At 38.3% G+C, this 24663-nt stretch overlaps 1 protein-coding gene across 2 annotated transcripts in view; it reads left to right on the forward strand.

Moving 5' to 3' along the window:
• Positions 1-1423: 1423 nt before the first annotated feature.
• Positions 1424-24663, forward strand: part of Tfb1m (transcription factor B1, mitochondrial) — a 38442-nt gene continuing 15202 nt past the window's right edge. Inside the window, exons 1-5 of one of the 2 annotated variants that reach the window (XM_021649023.2) lie at positions 1424-1603; positions 4916-5067; positions 14243-14351; positions 15850-16001; positions 23540-23659. In XM_021649023.2, coding sequence (XP_021504698.1) covers positions 1471-1603; positions 4916-5067; positions 14243-14351; positions 15850-16001; positions 23540-23659 — 666 coding nt within the window. In that variant the 5' untranslated portion in view covers positions 1424-1470. Of the gene's footprint in view, positions 1604-1648; positions 1787-4915; positions 5068-14242; positions 14352-15849; positions 16002-23539; positions 23660-24663 lie in introns of those variants that run through there. The other variant, XM_021649030.2, reaches the window with a different exon arrangement.

The following is a 24663-nucleotide window of genomic DNA, read 5'->3' on the forward strand; positions in this document are numbered from 1 at the left end:
AAATCCTCAAAGACTAACCAGAGCAGTCCTGAAACTGACTGTGCTGGCGTTGCTTAAAACTGGCAGCCACCACACAATTAAGAGTGCAACTGGAATCTGTCATCTTCGAGCTCTGACAATGTACACGGCCTCACCACACTTTCTTGCACTTGCCTTAAACCGACGTTGATAGTATGTCCTATTTCACAATACCGAGAGATTTTAAAAGGAATGTGAAATAACAACAAATATCAAAACACTTCTCAAAGTTTAAAGTGCTTATGTCAAGAGACAAAATTACGAAATATTAAAAGATCCAGGAAGGATTTCATTCATAGTTCTAAAATTAGATGGCCCTGGAATTCTTTCAAAGAACCGTAACCAGAAAATAGTCAGGCATTGATTATGACTAGAAAAGGGAAACGATCTAGAGACAATTTAGCTGATTTTAGCTACGTGTTTTGCTTTACTTGAGTCAGCTGGTCTCCTGCTATTGGTTAAAGGTGAGGAGCTGTTAACTGGCCAGCAAGTAGCTGTTTGATCAACTTCAAAGTCCTCAATTTGGTTGTCAGCTGGCTTGCTTTAAATGAGCCCATAGCTCTTTATGGAACTAACTTCTGAGGCATGCGATGGCTGGGTGTAAGTTAACACCTTCAAGGAAATACGCCAAACTCAGACAAGAATAACGTGTGCTCCCCCTGACACACACACAATATAGGAGGGGGGGAAAGGAGTGGAAAGTAAAAGAACTGAGGAGCAGAAAAATGGAGAGGGGAACAACTGACGGTAATAAAGTAAGTATGATCACAGAAAGGTATGTACTAGTAGTGGAAAAGTCACAAACAAACCCACAGGTTTGTAAAATTAATACACGCTAATTTTTTTAAAGGTGAGGTTTCTCCTCGGCTGAACACATTTTGATGGGTCAGAAGGGCCTGTCTTTCAGTGGCTGGCCCTCTCCACAAACCCGGGATGAAATCAGGCCCTCCTGTGAAAGTCCTTCAGGAGCCGCGTCATGGCTGCGGACACCGGCCGCCACGGACAGCAAGCTGACCTCCTCCAGTCACCTCGCACAGGATGACTGCTTTCGTGTGGCGCGCGCTCACAGCTTTGAGCTACTTGACAGAAGCAAAACACCGAGGCTGAGAGAAGTGAGGGACGGACGCGAGGAAATAAAAACACCTAACCTGTGGGGGAAAACTGCCGACTAACAGCAGGCAACCAATCACCTCACCCACTACTCAAAGGCCAGCGCAGCCTCCCGGAGGCGGGGTTACAAAGACCCGCCCACAAACGCCCTGCCCCCTCGGCCCCGCCTCCTCCTCGCACCCAGCCTGCCCCGCTCCTAGCACACTTCCGGATCGTCATTTCCGGCAAATTTCTCCAACCAACGAGGTGGCCTCAGAGGCGGGCCATCGTCTCCTGACCCCGCCCCCCGCGCTCTGGACGCTTCAAGCGGCGGCGTGAGGCCTGGCCGCGCGTGTGGGCGTTATGGCTGCCTCGGGCAAGCTCGGCACTTTCCGTCTTCCCCCTTTGCCCACCATTCGGGAGATCATTAAGCTGTTCGGACTGCGAGCTATGAAGCAGCTGTCCCAGAATTTCCTGCTGGACTTGAGGCTGACAGGTGGTTGAGTCGTCAGTTCGCCCGGGTCTCCCCGGTGGGCGCGGGTGGGTGATGGGGCCGTCCGGGCCGCTGTCAGTCAGGAGCTTCTCTGACCGCCCGGAGCGCGCGGCTTCCCCGCGGGCTGAGGCGCCGCTCTAAGGTGGACGTCTCTGCTGGCTGGAGTTGCTTCCCGCGCGCTTCATGGTGAGCGGGACTTGAGTGGGTACCGTTCTCCTCTTGACCGTGTTCCCAATATGCCCCTTAGCCTGGCGCGCCTGTAGTCTCGGCACTCGTGGAGCGGAAGAGGATTGCCGCCAGTTAGCTATTTCAAAAGCGAGTCCAAAAGATAGGATAAGCGTTCACTTCTCCAGTCTAAGAATCCCCCTAGGGAATGGACATTCGCTCTAAATTCATGCTGAGCGCACAGTGCATGCAGCTACCTTATGCCAACACTGGGCCTATGATACTGGAGTAACAGCCTTGAGTTTTCAGTTTAGTAAGTTGACATCCTCGTGCCTCTTCACTAGTAACTTTTATGTGGTAAAATTTATGTAGGGCGAAGGTCACCGGTTCAACACTGTTTTGATGAGTTTTCGCAGGTGCTTGTTGATTTACTTACCACCCACGTGTTCGTGATGCACTCCAGAGGGAATAAGGTCCAACTGTTGTAAATAAGGGCACTAGTCAGTTCACTGTTGTAGTACTTAAGATCTTAGCCCCTCCTTACCATAAATGGGGCAGTGTGCCACACCCCCGAAATCAATTTTCATTAATTATGCATGGACCAGTAAGCATACATTAGTAGCTGTTTGTATGAAAGAAACAGGGCTTCTTTGTGTAGCCTTGGCTGTCCTGAGCTCGGTTTGTAGACCAGGCTGGCCTCAGAGATGGCCTACCTCTGCCTCCCCTAATGCTGGGATTAAAGGAGTGTGCCGTCACCACCGGGCTTTAAATTAGTAGTTTTATTTCCTGAGTTTGGAGCCTTTATTCTGCACATAGCAGTATTAATTTGGGTAAAACAGTTAACTCCACTTAGGTTTTCTCATCTTTCATTTGATAGAAGAAACTAAAGATCACCTATTTCTAGGTTCTTTGGTTCTAGCCATCTCTTGAGAACAAACAAAAGAAATTTATTCTAAGTACTAACATTTTGTTTTCAGACTCCATTTAATCATAGGAAGAAGCTAAATTCAAGGTCCTGGGCCCTAGGGGAGCTGGGACCGTCCGATACAGCAGCTTCTGTTGTAAGGAAACAATTATGATTCCAGCTATCTCAGGAACAACTTGCAAGGAAACAGTTGTCTGAGTCCAAACACTTCAAGGACGACAACTCCATCTTGCCGGCAGTGCCAAGCAAGTTCATGTTCCCAGGCCCAGGAACGTACTCCTGACCTGATTGAGGGAAACTCCTTACTCAACCCCTGTGTCAAAATATGATTGGACAATGCTTCAGTCATTCTCCCCACCTGCACTTCGTGTTCCCATCCTTTTAAAGAGTTGTACAATCTTCCTTTGAGGATGTAGCTCAGCTCTCAAACTGGCCACCCCATAATCTCAGAAAATAAAACTTTTGTTTTATTTATATCTGAAGTGAGTTTTCTCAGTTTCCACCCCAAACCCAATACCGTCCTCTCCCAGTCATTAGTACATACTAAATAAAAAGCACTGTTCTGTGCTGAAATCGTTTGTTTTTAAGACAGTCTCCTTGTCTAAGGCTAGCCTCAAACTCACTAGATAGCAGATGGTATTGAACTTCTGAGCCTCCTGCCTTCACTTCCCAAGTGCTAAAATTACAAGCATGTGCCACTGCTCACTTAATGATTGCTGAGTATGGAACCCAGGGCTTCATGTGTGCTAGACAGGCACTCTTACATTGCCAGCCATTCTTTTTTTATTTACATTCTTCATTGTGCATCCCTGTGAGTTCCAAATTCTTAGGTTCTTTATACACACTTTTTTTGTGGGAACCAGATGACAGGAAATAAAGGTAGTTTGGCAGGAGAGATTGAAAACCAAACTTAGGGGTTTGACACTGGCATCTTTGATATCTGATTGCATTTAAGTGTTCCTGCGAAGCTTAAGGATGAAACCACTAGCTGGAGAGATGGCTCAGAGTTTAAGAGTACTGGCTGCTCTTTCCAGAGGTCTTGAGATCAATTTCCAACCACCATATGGTGGCTCATGACCATCTCTAATGAGATTTGGTGCCCTCTTCTGGCTTGCAGTCATGCATGCAGGCAGAACACTTTTCTTTAAAAAGAAAAAAGAAACCACTGTCCTACCTGTTGCTGCTTTCCATTTTTAAAATTGAGACTATTAAGTTCCTGATTAATAAATGATTCTTTTTCTATCAGAGAGATCAGTTGCCAACCTGGATTTGGTTTTAGAATTCACACCTTTGATGGAAGTCCTCTTGCTGCCATTTGCTTTTCTTCATGACGTGCACATTAAACAGACAAGGGCAGTGTGCAGTTCAGATAAATTATAATGGTAGTTGCAAGAATTAGGGAGAGACTACATACCAAGACATGCAGACAGCGGCTTAGAGGGTACTTAGTGCCCCTCTGCGGCTGTTCCATCCAGTGCTGTTTGCGGATGGGTAAGCAACATTTTGCCTTAAGATTACCTAGACTGATAATCAGTAACTATCAGCTGGGACTGGACAGTGCCAGAAAGTGCTAGTGTGCTTTCAATAGCAAAACTCCCAATATCCAAGGAGGTCCAGTTGTGTGAAGTTTAATGTCTTGCAGTCAGTAAGACCAGGGTTTTTCCACAGCAGTGGTTAGTTGCAGTGAACCATTAGGGTCTACATTTTTTATGTGATTTCTTAGGTTCTTCTAACTTAAAGTAACTGAAAAGTCAGTAATTCCATTTTTAACATGGCCATTTGCAAGGCTTAAAATTTTAAGTAAATCCAAACTTTTTTGAGGAATCAAGAATTAAAATTTTAGAGTCTAGTGATGTGGAAATTTATTGTGATTGTCATTTTGACCTCCAACTAACTCCTTGGGATTTTTACCTGTGAAGATGGAAGAATTAATGGGAAAGCAGTCAGGTGTTTGATGTTCAAGGATAAAATGTACTGCACATTCATCTTTCTATATCTCAGGAACTGGTTGGTTAGGTAGAGAAACAAAAAATGCAATATCAGTTAATTTAAGTAAACTGTCAGGATTATCCTCCTTGCTTAAGGAACTGGGGCAATACTGAAATGTGGACTATTAATACTCTTAGGAGCACTAAATAACCAGTAGTGGCTATTGAGAATTCTTATGAAACTTGCCATGATAATAAAGCTAACTAAAACTTCTGTGCCCCGCCCCCTCTTTTTAGACAAGATTGTAAGGAAAGCTGGCAGTCTAGCAGATGTCTATGTTTACGAAGTGGGTCCCGGGCCTGGGGGAATCACAAGATCCATTCTCAATGCCGATATTGCTGAACTTCTGGTGGTTGAAAAGGACACTCGGTTTATTCCAGGATTACAGGTGAGATACTTAAAGTGTCTTTTTTTTTTTTTTTAGCAAGCAAAAACCGAATGAAATCTTAGGCCATGATTCTAAAGTTTCCATGTTGACCAAGGACTATGCAGGCAGTTCCTCAAACTTCAGCTCTCCAGGCCCTCTCCTAGAGTTCGGGTTCTGTCATCTAGAGAAGTATAGAAAACTGCATTGTATATAGGAATCCCCCAATGGTCTGTTGGTTATGATTTCAATAAAAGCACTTTACACATGGATGCTAAAGAAACTAATTATTTCTATGGTTCTATTCCTAAATTGTGCATATTATGGCTCAGTTTTTTAGAAAGGAATAAAAATAAGTAATTGTCAATAATGACCAATTGGCATGACTTTGGAGAACTTTCTTTGGGTTCCACACACAAAACATGAAGATAAATGCTAGAGCCTCATCAAGAGGAATTGGTTGTTGAGTTTAAGCATTTTTACAAGAGAATTTTTATATATAAAGAAAAGTTGGATCAACTAGAACTATACATGAAGTTTGAGTGAAATTCTACATGCATTTTTTTTTTTTTTGACACAAGTGCTGTTGATGGAAAAAAAATTTGGGACATTTTATCTGAATTGTGAAAATGCTGGGGTGAGTGTCTTTGCACTGTCTGTTTCTGATTGGCAGTAGAGCCTAAGTTTGTTTTGATTATTCCAGGAGGAAAAAGGCAAAACACAACTAGAGAGTAAAGGACATAGGTTTGAGGTTTGAAATGAGGGAAATATGGAGTTTTTAAAACATTGGCAAACGGCAGATAGATTGTATCAGAGATCGTAGACATAAATTCCTCATAAGACGCACTTGATGACTGAATGGCCTTTTTTTATTCCTGTGTAAGTGTAAAACTTCAAAAGAGCCCTGAGCCTTAAGCCTGTATGAGTAGCAGTTTATTATGTGATTATAACAGAACAAACAGTAAAATTACTCTTATTTTTCCACTTTAAAAAAAAGCAAGTTGCATATGTTTGAATAGTTTAAGAAAATTTGTTTTAAAATCTAGAATTTTGTAGCCACTTGACTTTAGAAACTTAGTGATTTTATATTTCTCATCTAGCTTCATCTAGTTTTTATGTGTGAAACAATTGCATAATATTAAATTGTATCTAGTTTTGCCAGTCAGAATTCAGATTGCTAACTTAATTTTGGGAGTGATCCAGGAACAAATGTGATGCTTAATAGCAGCTTGAGGTGAGGTGTTTTGTTTTGCTTTGCTTTGTTTACTTTAAGAGTCACATCCCAGTTGGCAGTGGAAGTAAGACTATTATGGTTTGGGTGAGATTATCTGATGACAAAAAGAAACTGAAGACTGCTATATTGTTCTTTTTGTTTATTCTTTTACCTCTTAGTGAACATAGGGAGCATTAACCTGACTTTCTCATCCTTCAGAGAGGCTTCTTAACGTCAAATCTCCCCATCTGTGATACACATCTTTCCCTTCAGTCAGAGGGTGAATAAAATCTCTGTTAATTCCCATAGTAACTTATATATTCCCCTCTGTTTGTTAAACTGAAGATGTCTAAAGACCAACTATTACAAGAGCAACCACTACCCTTCTCTACTTACTCTACACCATCTCTGAAGTCCCATGTCCTAACTCTGCCTTGTTTTGTTAGAGTTATCATTACTGGACACGCTGTATCTATATTGCCCTTGTTTATTTGTTGTATGTGTTGCCCTTTAAAATGTAAGTGCCATAAGAATAAGATGTGGGGCTTTATTCCTCTATATCTCTACTAGAAATGACAGTGCTACAAAGCAGGCATTCACTGTCTCATGTGGCAAATAAAACATCAACTGTTGTGTTATGTATCATACTAAGTGTCATTTGATAGTAAAAATTAACATTGATTATCAAAAAGTTTTATACTGCCTTTTTCTAAATATCAAAACTGATTCAAGATAAATCGCAGGAAAAGTACCTTTGATTTTTTTTTTTTTTATCCATTTCACAAGTAGCGAAATGAAATCTTAACGTCTTCCTTGTAGGAACTTGCCTTAAAAAGAAATGATGGATACTAAATTATCAAATAGGCTTCTTTTTCTTGTAAAGAATATTTCAATATGTAAAGCTATGCTCTATTAGATGTCCTGAATTAATCATAAAATTGAGTAAAAGCAGAAGTAGAGTGATCTATTTTAAGGATTCCATTTAGTGATTTCTAAGCTAATAGAATTACTTTTTAAAGAAAGTATAATAATTTATAAGGTATCTTTTGGGTGAAAGTATGTCGTTTGAAGCTTAATTCAGTTGTTACAGCATAATCATGAGGCAGCTGTCAGGGGAGGGAGCACCTGGTGGTAGCGTGTGGTGTCCTTTTTATACGTTGCAAGGTGAGCAGATATGTCCAGTATGTGAAAGCAGCATAGGTGACTTTTATGGTAAGGGTCTTTCATGTACCCCTCCCGCTGCCAGGATTGACTCAGACTCTTACGACTTGTATGTTCCTATAGGTGGAAAATTCTATAGGTATTTTGCCTTAGTTTACTGATTGTTACTAGTTTTAGTGAATGCCTGACACTTGGTAATCATTCAGTGATTCTTTTGGTTTTTAAGACAGGGTTTCTCTGTGTAGCTCAGGCTGTCCTACAGCTCACTCTGCAGACCAGGCTGGCCTCAAACTCAAAGATCTTCCTGTGTCAGCCTCCTGAGTGCCAGGATTAAAGGCATGTACTACCATGCTTGGCTTTATTGAATTTTTATTTAACATCAGGTTGATGTCCCCATGTCATGGGCACCTGCGGTGATTAAGAATTGATCCAGGAAAGTGCTAATTAGCAGATTGCTTTCTATTGCTGTTATAGTATACTGCTCAGGTTGTATGTTTCTTTGTCATTACTTTGTGTTTTTTTGTTTTTTTGTTTTTGTTTTTGTTTTTGTTTTTGTGACTTCAAGGAATCTCTATTTCCTGAAGGGGAGTACTTGGGAGTAGGAGGCAGGTGGATCTCTGGCCCTTTTCTCCTCTTTTTTTTTTTTTTTTTTTTTTAGCATTGTGTCTGACTGTAATGATTTCATATGTATTTTTTTGGTTAATGCTGTATTTGTATTTCTTTCTCATAATAATTTTCACACATGCTGAGGTGTTTATCAGCTTTCTCTGTTTATTGCTATATAATATTCCGTTGTGTGGATGTACGAGCTTTGTAGATATTCACCTTTTGATAGACATTCTTAACATTTGCATAGCAAGCTATTTGAATATTAGCATGCAACTTTTTTGTTAAGTGCATGCTTTCATTTTTGTACAGTAAAGACCTAAGTAAGGGTAGACTATCTCGGTCTGATATTCTGCCTATGTTAATTTTTTTAAACAAAATCACCAAACTGCTAAGGTAGCTTATCTCATTCAAAATTCAGTCATGTTTAAAAATAAAAATAAAAAGTAAACTAACAACTTAATTCTAACAACCAAATGATATTCAAGGAGAATAAATGAGGTTATTTAAACCATGATTGGATTTTGATAATAGATTGAAACTAGAAATTAACTTGGGTGAGAATTCACAAATGATAAAATCTTCTGATCTTTGATGTACATTAATTTATTTGTACTTTCTCTTGGCATTGTTTTATAGTTCTTAGTGTGCACATTTTGCACATGCCAGATTTGCCCTTGAGAATGTCATGTATTTTGATGCACTTGTACCTGATACTAGTTTTTATTGTACTTTCCGTGGGCTATTGCCATTTATTCCGTAGATGCTGACTTTGTATCCTGAGACTTTACTAAACTTATTTATTGGTGGCTGTTTTGTAGATTCCTTACTATTATGTGTCTAGAACCATGTCATCAAATGAAAACAGTTCTACCCCCTCCATTCCAACTCTTTGCCTCAGTTTCTTTGTCTTAGCGTTGACCAGGAGCCTGAGTGCAGTGTTGAGTAGGATAGTCGGAGCACACATCCTAGCCTTTGCTGATCTGGGGAGAACCTTCAGCCCTTACTACTGTGATCTTGGGTTGGGTTGGTTTTGTTTTGTTTTTTGTTTGTTTGTTTGTTTGTTTGTTTTTTCTAGGTCTCCTCTAGCTGAGGAAAGTCTTTCCTGTTCCCAGTTTGCTAAGGAATGCTGTTTTTTGTTTTTGCAATCAATGACTATTGGATTTGGGGGGGAAAAAGCTTTTCCTGGGTTATTGAAATGTTTTTCTTTTTGAATCTGCTAATATGGTGAATTGTATTGATTTTTTTTTTTTTTTTTTTTAATGTTAGACCAACCATATGTAGAAGATATAGTAATGCTACCTCTCCTTTCTCTGACACAGGTCACTTATGTAAATAATACTTATTTATTTTTCTGATTGACCTGATTCTAGATTAGTTGACTTTATTGATTGCTAAAATACAGCTGTAATTTCTTTGGCTTTTCTGTTTTCAGCATTGTTGACTTCTGCACTGAAATCTCACTTTCTGTTTACCTTGGGTTTCATGTGTTGCTTTCTCTGTAGCTAGTGTAAAGGTGGTCACTAAGTCATTGACTTGAAGCATTTTCTCTTCTCTTCTACACTAATGCTATGAATTTCTGCATTGTCAGAAAACCACAAATTTTGAAGTGTTGTGTTTTCTCTTTAATTCCATTAAAAGTAACTTTTATTTTCTGTTTGTTTCACTCAGTAACAACTATAATAGCTAATATTTATGAAGAGTTGACCACTGAGTACTTTGTTTTATAGCTGCTTTTGAGATACTAGAGATTGTGGGGTTGAAAAACCAGATGACTGGAGTGCAAATCTGAGACCCCTTACTAGCCTTTGACCTCCAGTTTGCTATTGAAATTGTTCTAGCTTTGTCTTCCCTTCAGTACCATGAGAGTCATAGTTACCTTTAACCTGCTGGCCAGGAGACGAACGGTTGCTGTAGACATCTTTCCTGTCACTTCCCATATAAAAAGTCATTTTGACATTGTGGTAGAAAGCTCTGCTTTTAATTATAAAGATAATGAGATTTTTGTGATCCTTTTATCTGTAGGAAGATTGCCTTTCTGTTACCTGTTTCAAACATGTAAGTTACCATAGTAAATCATAGGACAGAATTCCACAAGTAAGCAAAACCATTTACAACCAAAATGAGTTCTTAGACCACTGTGAATCCGAAGTATAAAGATGAGTGCAGAAGCAGGTCTATTGGAACAGCAATTTCTAGGGGATAGAAAAGCTGCAAAAACCAAATGGAAAGTCATTCAGTAATAAGGGATCTGAAAGCCTTCATAACCCTTGGTCTAGTACTTCAAGTTATCAAGAAAAGGAAGAAACTGGCTTACCAAAGAGAATTGGGCAGTGTAGTTTATTAAGATTAACTTCTGCAAGTTCCTTTCTAGAGGAATGCTGACCCATGAAGGTCTGAGTAAGGAACCCATGAACACTGAGTAAGGAAATTTACTTACATCACACATTTCTCCAAGTCTTTGATGGGGTTGGGCAAATGAACAACGCTGACTTTGAAGCCATAGTCTTCTTTAAAAAGAAGGTACTATAGCATCCACTTAAGTTCCTTTTTAAGAGTAGCCTCTGTCCATTTTGAACATTTGTTTTAAACTCCTACTATATACCATATGGTTCTCCTTTAGATTTTTGCCTAGATCTTCTGCTAGTATTTATTTCAGCAGTATTTGGGCTCTATTATATGAAAAATTAGGAAAAAGGTAATTAATGCTTAGCTCATACATGTTTACTGTTATGAGCTGCTTACTGTGAGAAGGCACATGAAGAAGCACACTAAAAAGCTCGTTGGTAGAGTTCTTTTTGTTCTCAGGGAAATTTTAATTTCTGCCTGAGTTCCAAGAATTGCATGAATTTTTTCTCATCAAATTAAGTTCCCAAAAAGCCACCTAGGTAGATTATAGTTACAGTTGCGGAAATACTTTCACAGGAGCTTGGACTTACTAGGAAAAGAATGCCTCTGCATATGTTATCTGACCTTTATTAAAGGCATGACCATTATATTATTTCATGTGTCTTCTAAAATCTAATACGAGAAGAACATTTTCTCTCTTTAGGAATTGTTATAATTACTTCTAACCCAGAGTAAAAATTACATATGCCGTAATGCAAGCCAAGAGCTAACAGTTCATCTGTTAGTGTAAGTAGCAGTCATTTTTACATGTATGCTTCTACTTTTTATGCTATAATTTTCTACTTTTTTTAGCCTTATTGAACATATTTTACTCAAAGCCGTTTTACATTGCATTTTAGAAGAATATATTGGGGCTGGAGAGATGGCTCAGCGGTTAAGAGCACTGGCTGCTCTTCCAGAGGTCCTGAGTTCAGTTCCCAGCAACCACTTGGTAGCTCACAACCATCTTCTGGCATGTAGATGTCCATGCAGATAGAGCATACATATACATTAAATAAATATAATTTTAAAAAGAAGAATATATTGAAAACTAACATTAAAATAATACAACAGCATAAGAGTGGCTATGTAGATACCTGTTAGTGTGGTGGGCTGTGCTCTGAACCCATCATATGGCATCTCCAATTTGAAGGGTTGTTCTGGAAGTGTAAAGAGTGTTTCTATTACTGCACAGTAGCAGGATCTGGTGAAAACATTTCTTTCCTTATTTCTGTTTGGGAAGGGAATCTGTATGTGCTAATGTTGAGTATCGTTTTAGGTGTTTAAAAGGTTGTTTTTCTATAATCAAATGTCAGTTCAGTTGATTGGCACTGCCCACCACCACCATCCCATAATTGCCTCAGGCTTCACACTCATTCCTCTTGCAGTGACTAGTTGGCTAAGGGGAGCTAAGGCTACACAGTTGTCAAGAAGAAAACAGGCCATCTACAAAATGGATTCCACTGGTCTTGACTGAGTGTTAAACCTGAATGGGAGTCCTAAAGAAATAAAATAGAAAAGCAACTGTGTACTAAGCAAGGAAAACATATTACTATTTTTGTCAGCTTTTAGTATGCAGTTGTGTATGTGAAAGTATGGAACAATTAACATTTCAAACAGTTATCAGAGCATTTAAATTAACACGAAAGACGCAGATTTACATTGTTTTGCTTTAGTTCTAATTACTAATTATTTAATTACTTTTTATATATTGACATTGTATAACAGAAGCTTTTAGTTCTGCCTCCTTGTTTTTGATATGCTAATTTGTTTTGCTTTAATTATGTGAAGCATAATTGCAGAAAAAACTTAGTTCTCTTCATTATTGGTAAATGTTTTCATTAAATTCACTGTTTAAACAGTTAACAAGCATCCCATAAGAGTTCTCTCAGTTTTTAGTATCTTGAAAATACTGTGTTCTAAAGCATATTATCTGAAACTGATTGGGTTAAATGCTAGCAAACCATGATGGTTTAAAATAATCTTATTTTAATATATATTAATATAATATATTAACATGTGAATGTCAGATGTATGAAATTATTTTGATAATCATTACTAACCATATCAGATTAACCTCTAAAATTTAAAATGTTCACCTTCTTACTAATACAGACATTTCAGCTATGTACTTCAAAATTATTACAAATTATTTTGTGTAATCTTGCCTCATTTTTTACTTAGATAAATCTTTGCAAATTCCTCTACCTCACAACTTTTGGGAACCAGCTTCTACAGTATTTTTCAACTTCATGAAAAGCTGAATGCTTTTTAGTAGTCCACATACTCTTGCTTATTAAATGCATGCTAAAACACCTGCTGTGCACTGCTATCACTGTGGACACTATTAGGTAGGCAAGAAAGAGATCTTCCCTAAAGAAGCACAGTTTTCAAAGAGAAAGGCACCTGCCATAGCATGTTACAAGTGCTGTCAAGCACTATAGGCAAGGCACAGTGTGAGCATGGGCAGAAGCAATCAGTTGGTAGCCCGGCTCCTTGGGTCTCCTGTGACACAGGGTAAACACAGCAGGGAGGTCAGTCAACAAGTTGTGTGCCTTGCTTCAGGGTCTGCACTTTGGGTTCTGTGAGAGGCCTCTTTCAGTCTTCCTATCAGTTGTTTGAAATGGAAAAAAAAGGAGTGTTAGGGGGACATCAGCTTTAATGACATGAAGGAAGAACAAAAAGGTACAGTTCTCTGAGAACTTGTTGACCATCCTTATGTAGCCCTATGCTATCCCTCAAATCTCAGCACCTGAGTTTGAACTAGGTACTCTGAGCAGCTAAACTAAGACGGTATGGGAAGGGTTACACCTTTTCACGCAGTCTGTCTCCGTAGCAGTGCTTCTCACTGTGTTGACCCTGCTTTTTAAGCATGGTAAGCGGAGACTGTGTGGCTTTTATCTTACCAAGGATACCAAGAAGACAGTTTTGTATTGGATGCAGAAGGACTTCATAAACAGTTTGGCACAATCTTGGGGCTCATTTAAGGCAAAGGCCAGCTTTTAGAATGTGATGCTAAGAATTGAAACTAAGGAGAAAAAGCTCAAGTACAAAGAAGAGATTTGTTGTTAAATTATTTAATTTGGTTTTGTGGGGCTGGGGTGGAACACACAGATTTGCATATGCTGACAAGTTTTCTACCACTGAGCAAAGTCCTAAGTTCTTATTGTTGTGTTTTATGCTAAGAAGGATTGAAGGAAAAAAAAAAATATGACCAGAAATACAAATAGGCTGAGAGGTAACTGCTGTGAAAACATGTGGGATTATTCTTAGCTTGACAGCAACTGTGATTCAGGAAAGTAAGGATGCCACTGGGGTCAAGGTGTATGTCTCAAAATGGCATGTGCTGCATGGCCTGGCAAGGGACTTTCTACTTAGTTTGGATTTACTCAAAAATTACATTAAAAGTTTTGGTTGTATTCGGAATCTTTTTTGTAAATTTAATGTATACAGGCTTAGTTGAATTAGCTCATCTTCATATACTTTACTCTGAACCTTCAATATTGCAGTAAAAGGTTTCTTCCAGAAGTTGAAAGTTATGGTAAGTTGCATGCAGCAACACAGGTCATTCTGACTGTCTAAATTAGACTAATATGCTATTTGTTAAATCCTAAACTATCACCATTCTGTATTACTGTACCTAACCCCTCTTTGTGTTAAACAGAAACACAATGGTTTCATTTTTCATTGGCCATTGTTTCATGTCAGCTCATCAGTGATCACACGTAGTGTTTAGCTTTTCCCACCAATTAAGTGCTATCTAGGGTTAAAATTTTTAGTTTTGCTGCTCTGAAGTTTATGAGCTCATTTTATTGACCTTTTGTAAAGCAGATGCTTTCTGATGCAGCACCTGGAAAGCTGAGGATTGTTCATGGAGATGTGCTGACGTATAAGATAGAAAAGGCTTTTCCAGACAGGGTTCGAAGACAGTGGGAAGATGGTAAGTGCCTTTGGTTTGGGAAGAGGGATTGTTTGCTGTTTGGGTGTTTGTTTGTTTGTTTGTTTGTTTGCTCTGTGTGTGTGTGTGTGCGTGTGTGTTTTGGTTTGGGTCATTCATATCACAAATAATTGTTTCAGCTGTTGCATATCTATTATAATAAAGTGCTTGCTTTTATGTATTTCTATTAAAATTATCTGAACAGAGTTAAATAATGTGCATTGTGATTTTTTTAATGTTTTCCTTCTTCCAAATATGGTTAGTTTTTATTTTATTTTTTATTTTTATTTTTTTTTTAAGACAGGCTCTCACACTGTAGCCAAGGGGTGACCCAGGACTCCTCATGTGGCCTAGGCTGATCTTGAACTTAAAAACCCTCGTGCCTTAACCTCTCAGGTACTGGAATTGCAGGTGTACACTACCATAACTGGTTTAGCTTTCCCTAATTTTAGTTTCCTTGTCTCATATCTTCAAGTTTTAGTTTCCATGCAAACAAACTTTGTATTTTTATGATGCTGTACAAAGTATTGTTACTGTGTTGTAAACCAGGCCACCCACAGACCTTTATTTATCTCCTTGTCCTTTGCCTTCACCGTGACTCTCACCAGCCAAGGCACTCTTACTTCAAGGACAGACATTTACTGGATACCTGCAACGTCCAGCTCCTAGGAAATCAAATAATGTAGGGCATATGGATCGCTAACAGAAACTCAGAATCAGCCACTCCTGTATCTTGGGCCTCCCCTGGGTCAGGCTACTTCAGAGTAGCTTGTGTTTATAGTCTCCGCCTTCAAACTGACCTCTCGGCACAGAGCCTGCAGTTCTGTCACTGACCTTGCCGTGTTAGGACGACAGTCACTTGTCTGGCCATCCATTTGGTTGTCATCTGACACCTTCAAGATGTCTGTGCACCATCTTCCCTGTTATCAGGCTCCACCATTCTCCTTGGCACTTAGGAACGTTTTTTTGTTTTATGTGGTTTTTGTTTTTTGTTGTTTTTTTTTTTGCCAGTGCTTTGGAGGTTTGGTGTTTTGTTTGTAGCTTTTTGTTTTATTTTATTTTTTAACCCATTTCTTGTTTGATTCTGAGATTTTCTTTTTGGGCATCTTCTCATGTAAGGATTTGCATAGATTATTCTATCCCTCTGGTTTTATTTTCCATGTAAATATTTCAGACATTCAAATCTTAGGCCCAGCTTGTGTCCCCTCCTGGGCATCTAATGACCTGACAACCCATGGGTACTCTCAACTCATGTGTCTAAAGAAAATACCTTTTTCTTCAAAACACCTCATTTGGTAAACTTAGAACTTTTTTCTCAATAAATACAAAGCTAACTGTGAAAAAATGCATTTTAAGAGAAATGAAAAATACTAAGTTGTATCTTTCCATATGCCTTCATTTGATTCTCATAATATCTAGTATATTTTATACTAAATTAAGATCATATTCAGAATATAATCTTGTACTCATTCCAAATTGTCTTCCTACCCCTACCAAACAGATCCTCCAAATGTACATATTATTGGAAATCTGCCTTTTAGTGTTTCAACTCCTCTGATTATCAAGTGGCTTGAAAATGTTTCTCTTAAAGATGGACCTTTTGTTTATGGGAGAACTAAGATGACGTTAACATTTCAAAAGGAGGTGGCTGAAGTAAGTCTTTTCTTTTTCTGGACATTTCATTGTATGATCAAATTCCCAAACAAAAGACTACTTTATATTTACCAATGTGTTTTCTAGCTAATACTTTTCCATTACAGACAGAAAAACCAACAAAAACTCATTGAAAAGTTAAGACGTAATGAAGATAACAGACATGCCTACTAGACTCTCCCACTGGAAACTATGAGTTATACTAGTCAGCCAAGGAAGGCAGTGTGGTCAGCACAAGGCCTGCACTGCCATAGATAAAACCCAGGAAAAATGAAACGTTCATGATGTTGGCCGTATATTCATATGTAGAGAGCAGCCTGTGCTGTCTTAAAATTGATCCTCTGCAGTCTTCAGGGTGATACTTAAAAGACAAGATAAATTTGATATTGAAGAGAATCTCATTATCCAATACATAGGATGTTACTTTATCTTCACCCCAACACACACACCCCTCTCTCAGTGGTGCCTGCTCAGCCTGTATCCCATGGCCTAAGTATTATAAGTTTACAAAGTGAACCTCCAGGGTGAACAAGGTCAGCTCTCAAGATTCAACAGAAAGGCGCAACGTAAGAAGATCTGCATCCCATAACCTCATCTCACTCTAATTGCATATCCCTCTGCTCCCTAATACCAAGGTAATAAGGACTCAGTTTTGGATTGTTCCCTTCCATAGTCTTGCTACATAGATTTGTATCCACTCATTTCATATACTTCAGCTTTGTATACTCTTAAGCTTTATTTAAAAGCAATCATAAAATGTGTGTGTACATTGTAAACAACTTAGTAGATACACACATATGTTCATAGTTATAATTTATTTACATACCTCTATATCCTGCCCACTCTCTCACTATTGTAATCTGTGCAGTCTCATAGTGGAGGACCCAAGATTCATTTCAGTTCTTTAATATTATGAACATAACTGTTATGAGAATCCTTAGACTCAAGGGCAAACTTTGGATATGTGCCCAGAAGAAGTGGAAATGTAAGCTTCATTCTTGTTAGGTAATGCTAACCTGTTTTCTGAAGTCATCAGGTCTTTATGTTTCTACCAAATGTGTACATGAGTTCATTTTGCTCCATGTTTTTGCCAGTTCCAGTTATTACTAGAGTTACGCTTTTATTAATTTGAGGTAATGATGTGGTGTACTATATTTTGTCTTTGCTGAATTTGAAAGACGTGGAGTACCATAGTATCTTTGGGTCACTTGAGTATTTTGCATTGAACTGCTTGCCCTGGCTGATCTTTCTGTTGGATTATCTTCTGTTTGCTGGTTTGAAGTTATTAACATTCTCTGTACTAGTTCCTTATTAGTGCAATGTACTGCAGATTACCTATCTCTGTGCTCATATTATCATTGTGTTTTTACAGGGTCTTTTGAGAATCAGACTTTTCTTTAATTTTTTTTACTACCATACATTAATTATACAAAATAAATGGGCTTTGTTATGATACTTACACACACACACATATATATATAAAGGATTTTGATTCTGTTTATACACAGACATGCCCCATTACCCTCTCATTCTTCATCCTTCCATTGGTCTCCTTGAAGATCAGACATTCTCCATTTTTTTTAATTTACTGATTTTTTATTTTATGTACATGGTGTTTCACCTGCATGTTCATCTGTGTGAGGGTGTTGGATACCCTGGAACAGGAGTTACAGACAGTTGTGGGCTGTCATGTGGGTACTGGGAATTGAACAGGGTCTTCTGGAAGAGCAGCCATTGCTCATTACTGCTGAGCCATCTCTCCAACCCCCAACATTCTCCATTTTTTACTTTTGGTGTTTCATATCTTACTTGAGAAATCATTTTTAATGTCTTGAGATCATGAAGATTTCTTTCTGTTTACTTTTCTATTCATAATCTACTTGGCATTGATTTTTGTGTACAGTAAAAGTAAGTTATGTTTTACTGTTGTTAGTACATAAATCGCAGCCCATTTATTACCATCTGCCCGTCAACTGGTCTCTTATGAGTTGCTCCCTGCAAACACCCACATAGGCACTGCTCTGATTACAGGTGCTGGGGAAATGATGAGATGTCCCAGCAGCAGCAGGCTGTGTGGGACAGAGGGGGAAGTTCTCAGGAAGATCCTTAGATCAGTTAAGACAGATTAATTTGACCAAATACCTGTTATGTTTACATGTATTGAAGAAATAGTTACACAAGTTTAGGAAAATTTAAGACTGAATTACTGGTAAATGAGTAAGGTATCAACTACAGATGTGAAGCAGCAAAAGGTAATACTTGGAAGGAAGAGGACACGGCTTAGTGGTTAGAGTACTAGTTCTAATTATACCATATTGGTAGATTTGTTTTCTTCTGCTAGTGGATTACTTGATATTTTTGTACTTGAACTACACAATAAAAATTCAAAACATTGAGCTCTCTTAATTCTTTGAGGAAAGAGCAGAGGAGCAGAGGCTGAAGTAGGGGAGTCATATTTTCAGTGACTCAGCTGGCAGTTGTGGTTTTTAATGATAGTGTTTTGACTTCACCATAGGCAATTATTTTTCTTCAACAAAGGTTTATTTTAGTTAGACTTTTGCATGAATATTGAGTTCATATCAAGTCTATACTTTATGGAATGCATTAGAACTGTGGGTAACTTTTGACTTTCTTATTTTTGTTGGTGAAAGTTTCAAGGGAAGATGGGGTAGGGGTATTGTCTAATGTATACTGTTTACTTGGAAACATAGTCATGATTGTAGTAGTCTGTACTTCAGTCACAGAATGTACTTTTTAACCTCAACTTTGTTGTGAACTATAAAACAGAAGCAAATAAGCACCCTCCTCTTACTCCTCTCTCTCGGACTGTAGGACCTAAATGGAAGGATTTGGCCTGGGTGCGGCCACGTAAAAGGCCTCACAGCTCAGAAAATGAGTCAGACTGTGTGGTAGTAGTTGAGCGCTTAACACATCGCATGTATAGTTCAAACTGGCTTAGAGGGCTTTATTGTCTTCCACGGGTTGTAGAGTACTTGAACTTAAACAGTTTCCCTGTTTTCAGTAGAGTCATGAGATTCAAGTTCTCCATTTGGGACCTATCAGTTTTTAAAGTTGGTCCAACATCAACCTCTCTGTCTTCTACCATTTCCAGGAGACTTTAGCTGGTCTTACTCATCCCTCTGTTATGTCACCCCTCTATTATCATAATGTTCATTAGAATGTCTCTTGTTGGAAACTGTATAGCTTTTCAAGTACAAGTATAATTTTCCTACTTACAGTTATTTTTTTTAGATGAATAATAGAAACAGACTAAAGTAAATACTGTCCTTGGGACTTCTTTCATGCCTTGTTTTTAAATCCTTAGAGTGATTTTTAAAACTTAAGGATTAGTGGTTTCCTTTTACTGAAAAATTAACTCATTGGGTGTCCTGGTCTTTTATTGTTAAAAATCGATTGAGCCTCCACCATCCTAGGTCTTCAGCTTGTGCCATAGATGCCTCAACCCCAATTTCCCTACTTTCTGCCGGTCCACTTGCACCCATTCCCGCTCTCCTTGAATCTAATTTCCCATCCCCTTCTACTCCACCCGCCTCTCTCACCCAGTTCCCTCTCTTCCTCCACTTCCAATGTCTAATATTTCCCCTTCTTGGTACAATTCAAGCCTCCTCCCTTGAGCCCTCCTTGTTACTTACCTTCTTTGGGTCTGTGGGTTGTAGCTTGGTTTTCTTGTACTATATGATTTATATCCACTTATGAGTGAGTACATACATGTGTGTCTTTGGGGCTGGGTTACTTCACTGTGGATGGATATTTTCTGGTTCCGTCATTTGCCTGAAATTTTCATGATGTCTTTGTTTATAAAAGCTGAGTAGTATTTCATTGTGTAAATAGATCAAAATTTCTTTATATATTCTTCAGTTGAGGGAAATCTTGGTTGTTCCAGTTTCTGGCTATTACAAATACAGCTTCTATGAACTTAGTTGAACAAATGTCCTTGTAGTTTGGTGAAGCATATTTTGGGTATATGCCCAGGAGTGGTATAGCTGTGTTTTGAGGTAGAACTATTCCCAGTTTTCTGAGAAACTGCCAGATTGATTTCCAAAGGGCTTGTACAAGTTTGCACTTCCACCAACAATGGAGAAGTGTTCCCTTTGTTCCACGTCTTCACCAACGTGTGTTGTCACTTGAGGTTTTGGCCTTAGCCATTCTGACAGGTGTAAGATGGAAACTCAGTCCTTTTCATTTGCATTTGCCTGATGACTAAGGATATCCTAGCAGTGGGGTATACCAAGACTGAAGGGGCCACATCCTGTAGCCAGGCAAGACTTCAGTGGAGGGAGGGGCACACCAACCCACCCCCAAAACCATCCACTCAAAATTTCTCCTGCCTACAAGATGTGGATAAAAGATGGAGAATGAGGGAAGGGCCAACCAATGAATGGCCCAACTTGAGACCCACTGCTTGGGAGAGACACAACCCCTGACAGTATCAATGAGACTCTGCTATGCTTGTAGACAGGAACCTAGCATAACTGTCTTCTGAGAGGCTTCAGCTAGCAGATAATGGAAACAAATGCAGAGACCCACAGCCAAACATTAGGGTGGGACTCACAAAGTCTTGTGGAAGAGTTAGGGGAAGGATTGAGGGAGCTGGAGAGGTTAAGGACACCGCAAGAAGACCTACATAGCCAACTAACATGGACCCATGGTGGCTCATAGAGACTGAACCACCAACCAAAGAACATGCACGGACTGGTGCTAGGCCCCTACATATATGAAGTTGATGGGATACTTGGTCCTCAAGTGGGTCCCCTAACAATTAGAGTGGGGCTTGTGTCTTACTTGTACTCTGTTGCCTCCCTCTGGATCCGTATCCTTAGCAGGGTTGCCTTGTCTTGCCTCAGTGAAAGAGGAGGCACTTAGTCCTAATGCCAGTTGATTTGCCAGTGTGGGTTGGTATGGGGGAGGGGGAGGGAAAAGTGGGTGGGAGGATGGCACTGGGAGGAAAACAGGGAATAGGTTTGTGATAAGGATGTAAAATGAACAAATAAATTAATGAAAAAAATCATCCTTTGATTGATTTTGTGTTTCTAGCCTTACCTATGCTGTATTTAACAAAAAACCTGTAATACATATTAAATGGTTAATAGGCCATTAAATTCTCAGGGTATCTTTTAGTGTAAAATCTTCTCAGGCTTCCTGGATGTTTACTTGAGGTTTTTGCTCAATGGATTAGCAGTTCTGTGTGCTGCTGTATTCTGAATTAAAATCTAAGGCTTGTATTTTCATGTCCACAACCTGGCATATTTGCTATGGATATTAAAGAGATCTAGATCATGGATTAGGACACCTCCCATCTAGATTATGGATTAGAACACCCCCATTAGTTGTTGTATGTCGATGAAGTAAGAAAATCTAACAGCAACTGCTTTAAAATGGCTGATGATGTCCTCCCATGTGCCTGACTTCAGATTTTTCAACATATTACCACTCTTTGTGATCTTGGTCCTAAGCCAAGGAGAGTTTGGAAATGTTCTTAAAGCCCAAACACACAGAAACATGATCCATTTTAGAAAGATCAATAATCTCAGTCTTGCCTGATTTTAAAAGATTTTCTACCCAGAAAGTCAAATTTTATATATATAATGTTTGGAGCCCTACATTTTGAACCATGCTAAAGTAGTAGTTGTCATTCCTACACATTGTAGGTGTATATGTAGGCACACACAGAAATCCTAAGGTTTTTATGTAAACACCAACAGACCATGCTTGCTTTTGCCACTCTATGTTCTATATTCTATTGGGAGGTGTAACCTGTGCCAGTAATCCCTGGTACTCATTTTAATGGTTACTTCATATTGCCAAAATTATTAGCTATTCACATGTTAGTGGAATTATACTGTTTCACTTTGGGGATAATGTATATATTCTTGTGTTAAGTATATATGCTATGAAACTTAAGCTTTTATTGCCAAATTATTGTCTAACATGCTTATATGTCAATTTCTGCCCTTTCTATTTCACTGCTGTGTATAGAATCTCTGTAGCTTCTTGACTAGTTCTTTTTAATATACCTTTAATATACCATTCTTGACTAGTTCTTTTTAATATACCTTTTGAGTGTGAAATTATGGATTGTTGTGGTTTTAATTTGTACATCTCTTCTTTGTTATAAGTGGTGCAACATAGTTAATTGTTATAACTCATTTATTTGTTCTGCTGTGATTTTCCTTATCAATCTTCTAGTTGTTTACCTTATGGTTGTTAATGCCTAGTATGTAGTCATCTCATTTGTATTGTGAATAGTAATGCTTTGACCCTCTAAATACATTCTTAATATATAAAATATCTTGATAGTGTTTTGATTGGACACAAAACAATTTTAACAGAAAAATATATACATCTTTTGTACCTTCTGCTCTTGCATCTTTAAAACATTTTTTTCCACTTTGAAGTCATATATACTACTTTCAAAAGACTTAAATTTTATTTTCATTCATTATTAATTCCTTTACAGTTTGTCTTTTGTTATGGTACAAAGTTGGGGTCCTTTTTTTCCTCCTATAAGTGCTTAATTACACCTATACCACTTAATGAATAGTCTGTCCTTATCTTTTGTTTAGAGATTCACATCTCTCATGTATCAGATAGCCACATGTGCTTGGGTCTGTGTCTAAGATTTTTGCCCTTGTGGGCTGTTCATGTTTGTAGCAGTACTGCCTTAACTATGATATCAGGCAAGGTGAGTCTCCCATGAGCGTCGTTAGTATTAGTCAGGAGTGTCTTGAACATTCTTGATACTATATAATTTTTATCTGAAGTTTAATTTTACATATACATAGAAATTGAAGTTCTCTTTAGAAATGTAGTTGAGATTTTGATGCAAATTGCATTTATTTATCAATTTGTTATATACTTTAGTTCATTTTAAAATAAGTATTTGGTTGGTTAAAAGAAAAAGACCTAATTTTTTGCATAAGTTATTTTGTCTAGAACAGCCTGTATTTCAAAAGTTCCTGAATATTCAAGGTTTTGTTATATTTAAGGAAATGCCTTTAAATTATCTTTATAGCTCTTTGTTATTTGCTAATTTCTTCATAAAATGTTCATTGACTAGTTGCTTTGCACATGACTTTCTATTATAGAATATAATAGTGGCTTGGAAATCTCCGACACTAGTAGTTTGCCTATGTGACTTTTTTCAGTGCTTTATACATGATACATGACTTTCTGTTACAGAAAATAATAGTGGCTTGAAAGTCTCTGATAGTCACTAGTGGCTTGCCTGTGATTTGTTTTTTGTTTTTTGTTTTTTTTTTTTTTAGTACATTACACCTGATAAAATTGATACTTATACAGTATGTCTTGGCTAATAATCATGTTTGTTTCCTAAGTCTACATGTTTTATGTCAGATAGCATGGAAGTGTGTGTGTGCGTGTGTGTGTGTGTGTGTGTGTGTGTGTGTGTGTGTGTGTGTTGTGTGTAAAATATAATTTGTCATTAAAAATTTTGGCTCCTTTCTGTCTACTCAGATGGGATTAACTATTTGCTAAAACTTACTTTTGGTCTTTTGTAGAGACTTGTAGCCACTACAGGAAGCAAACAGCGTAGTCGTCTTTCCATTATGGCCCAGCACCTCTGCAATGTTAAACACCTCTTTACAATTCCAGGAAAAGCTTTTGTTCCCAAACCAGAGGTAAGTATTTGCTTCTTTATGTTAGTAATGAGTGTGAATTTTTTCACTGAAGATGCTTCATAGAAAATGATCTCTAAGATCTAAAAGTTAATGTGCAGATTATATCATAACTGTTTTTCTTTTACTTCTCTTGAATAAGAACTGCAAAAAAAATCACATCTCTTTTGGTTTTAGTTGTGTGTGTATATGTGTCTGTCTTATCTGTGCACGCACGCACACGCTTGTGAGGACATACATCTCATGGTGTGAATGTGGAGGTCAAAGGACAACTTTGTGGAATGGGTTCTTTTTCCACCTTTAAGTGGTGGCCATGCTTGGGCCTTTACCCACTAAGCTATCCTGCCAACCCCACAACAGTTTCTTACTTAAAGAGCTCTTAATGCAGCTGTTCTCTTCCCTTCAATCAGGTGATAAGATGTCAAGGTTTATATGGTAGCAGCAGTCACCATCACTATCATCACTGCCTTCTACTCTTAAAGTGTCCTATTAATGCAAGTTAAGGTACATGGTCAACAGTCCTTAAGAAAGTAAGTGAAATATTTTTGTGGTTTCTGAGAGAGATTGAACCAAACTAGACATTTATGTATTGTAAATATTTTTGGCAACATTTTTAATCTGGTGTGTATTTTAGCAAAACTCACTATTTGATAGGTTATTAAAGAATATAAAGCCTGCAACATCAGCACCAACTGGGACTAAGTATCCAGTACACAGAACATGAGGCATAAATTATGTCCAGATCACAGCTGTGCATTTGTGTGCATGTATGTGTGTGTATATGTGCACATACATTCGTAAGTGGTCATTAAGTTAAAGTTAAGCATGATTTTAAAAAAATATTTTGGCTTTTATATTGTTAATAAGTTAGACCATAATTTGTTAAAACTCAACTACTGATAATGAACCAGACAGTCTTTTGCTGCAAGGCTCGCCCTGTACATTGTTCACAGCATTCCTGACCACTTCCCACTGGATTCCAGAACCTTTGTCTCAGTGGTGACAAC

This window comes from Meriones unguiculatus, chromosome 20, assembly GCF_030254825.1.
Source record: "Meriones unguiculatus strain TT.TT164.6M chromosome 20, Bangor_MerUng_6.1, whole genome shotgun sequence".
NCBI lineage: Eukaryota > Metazoa > Chordata > Mammalia > Rodentia > Muridae > Meriones > Meriones unguiculatus.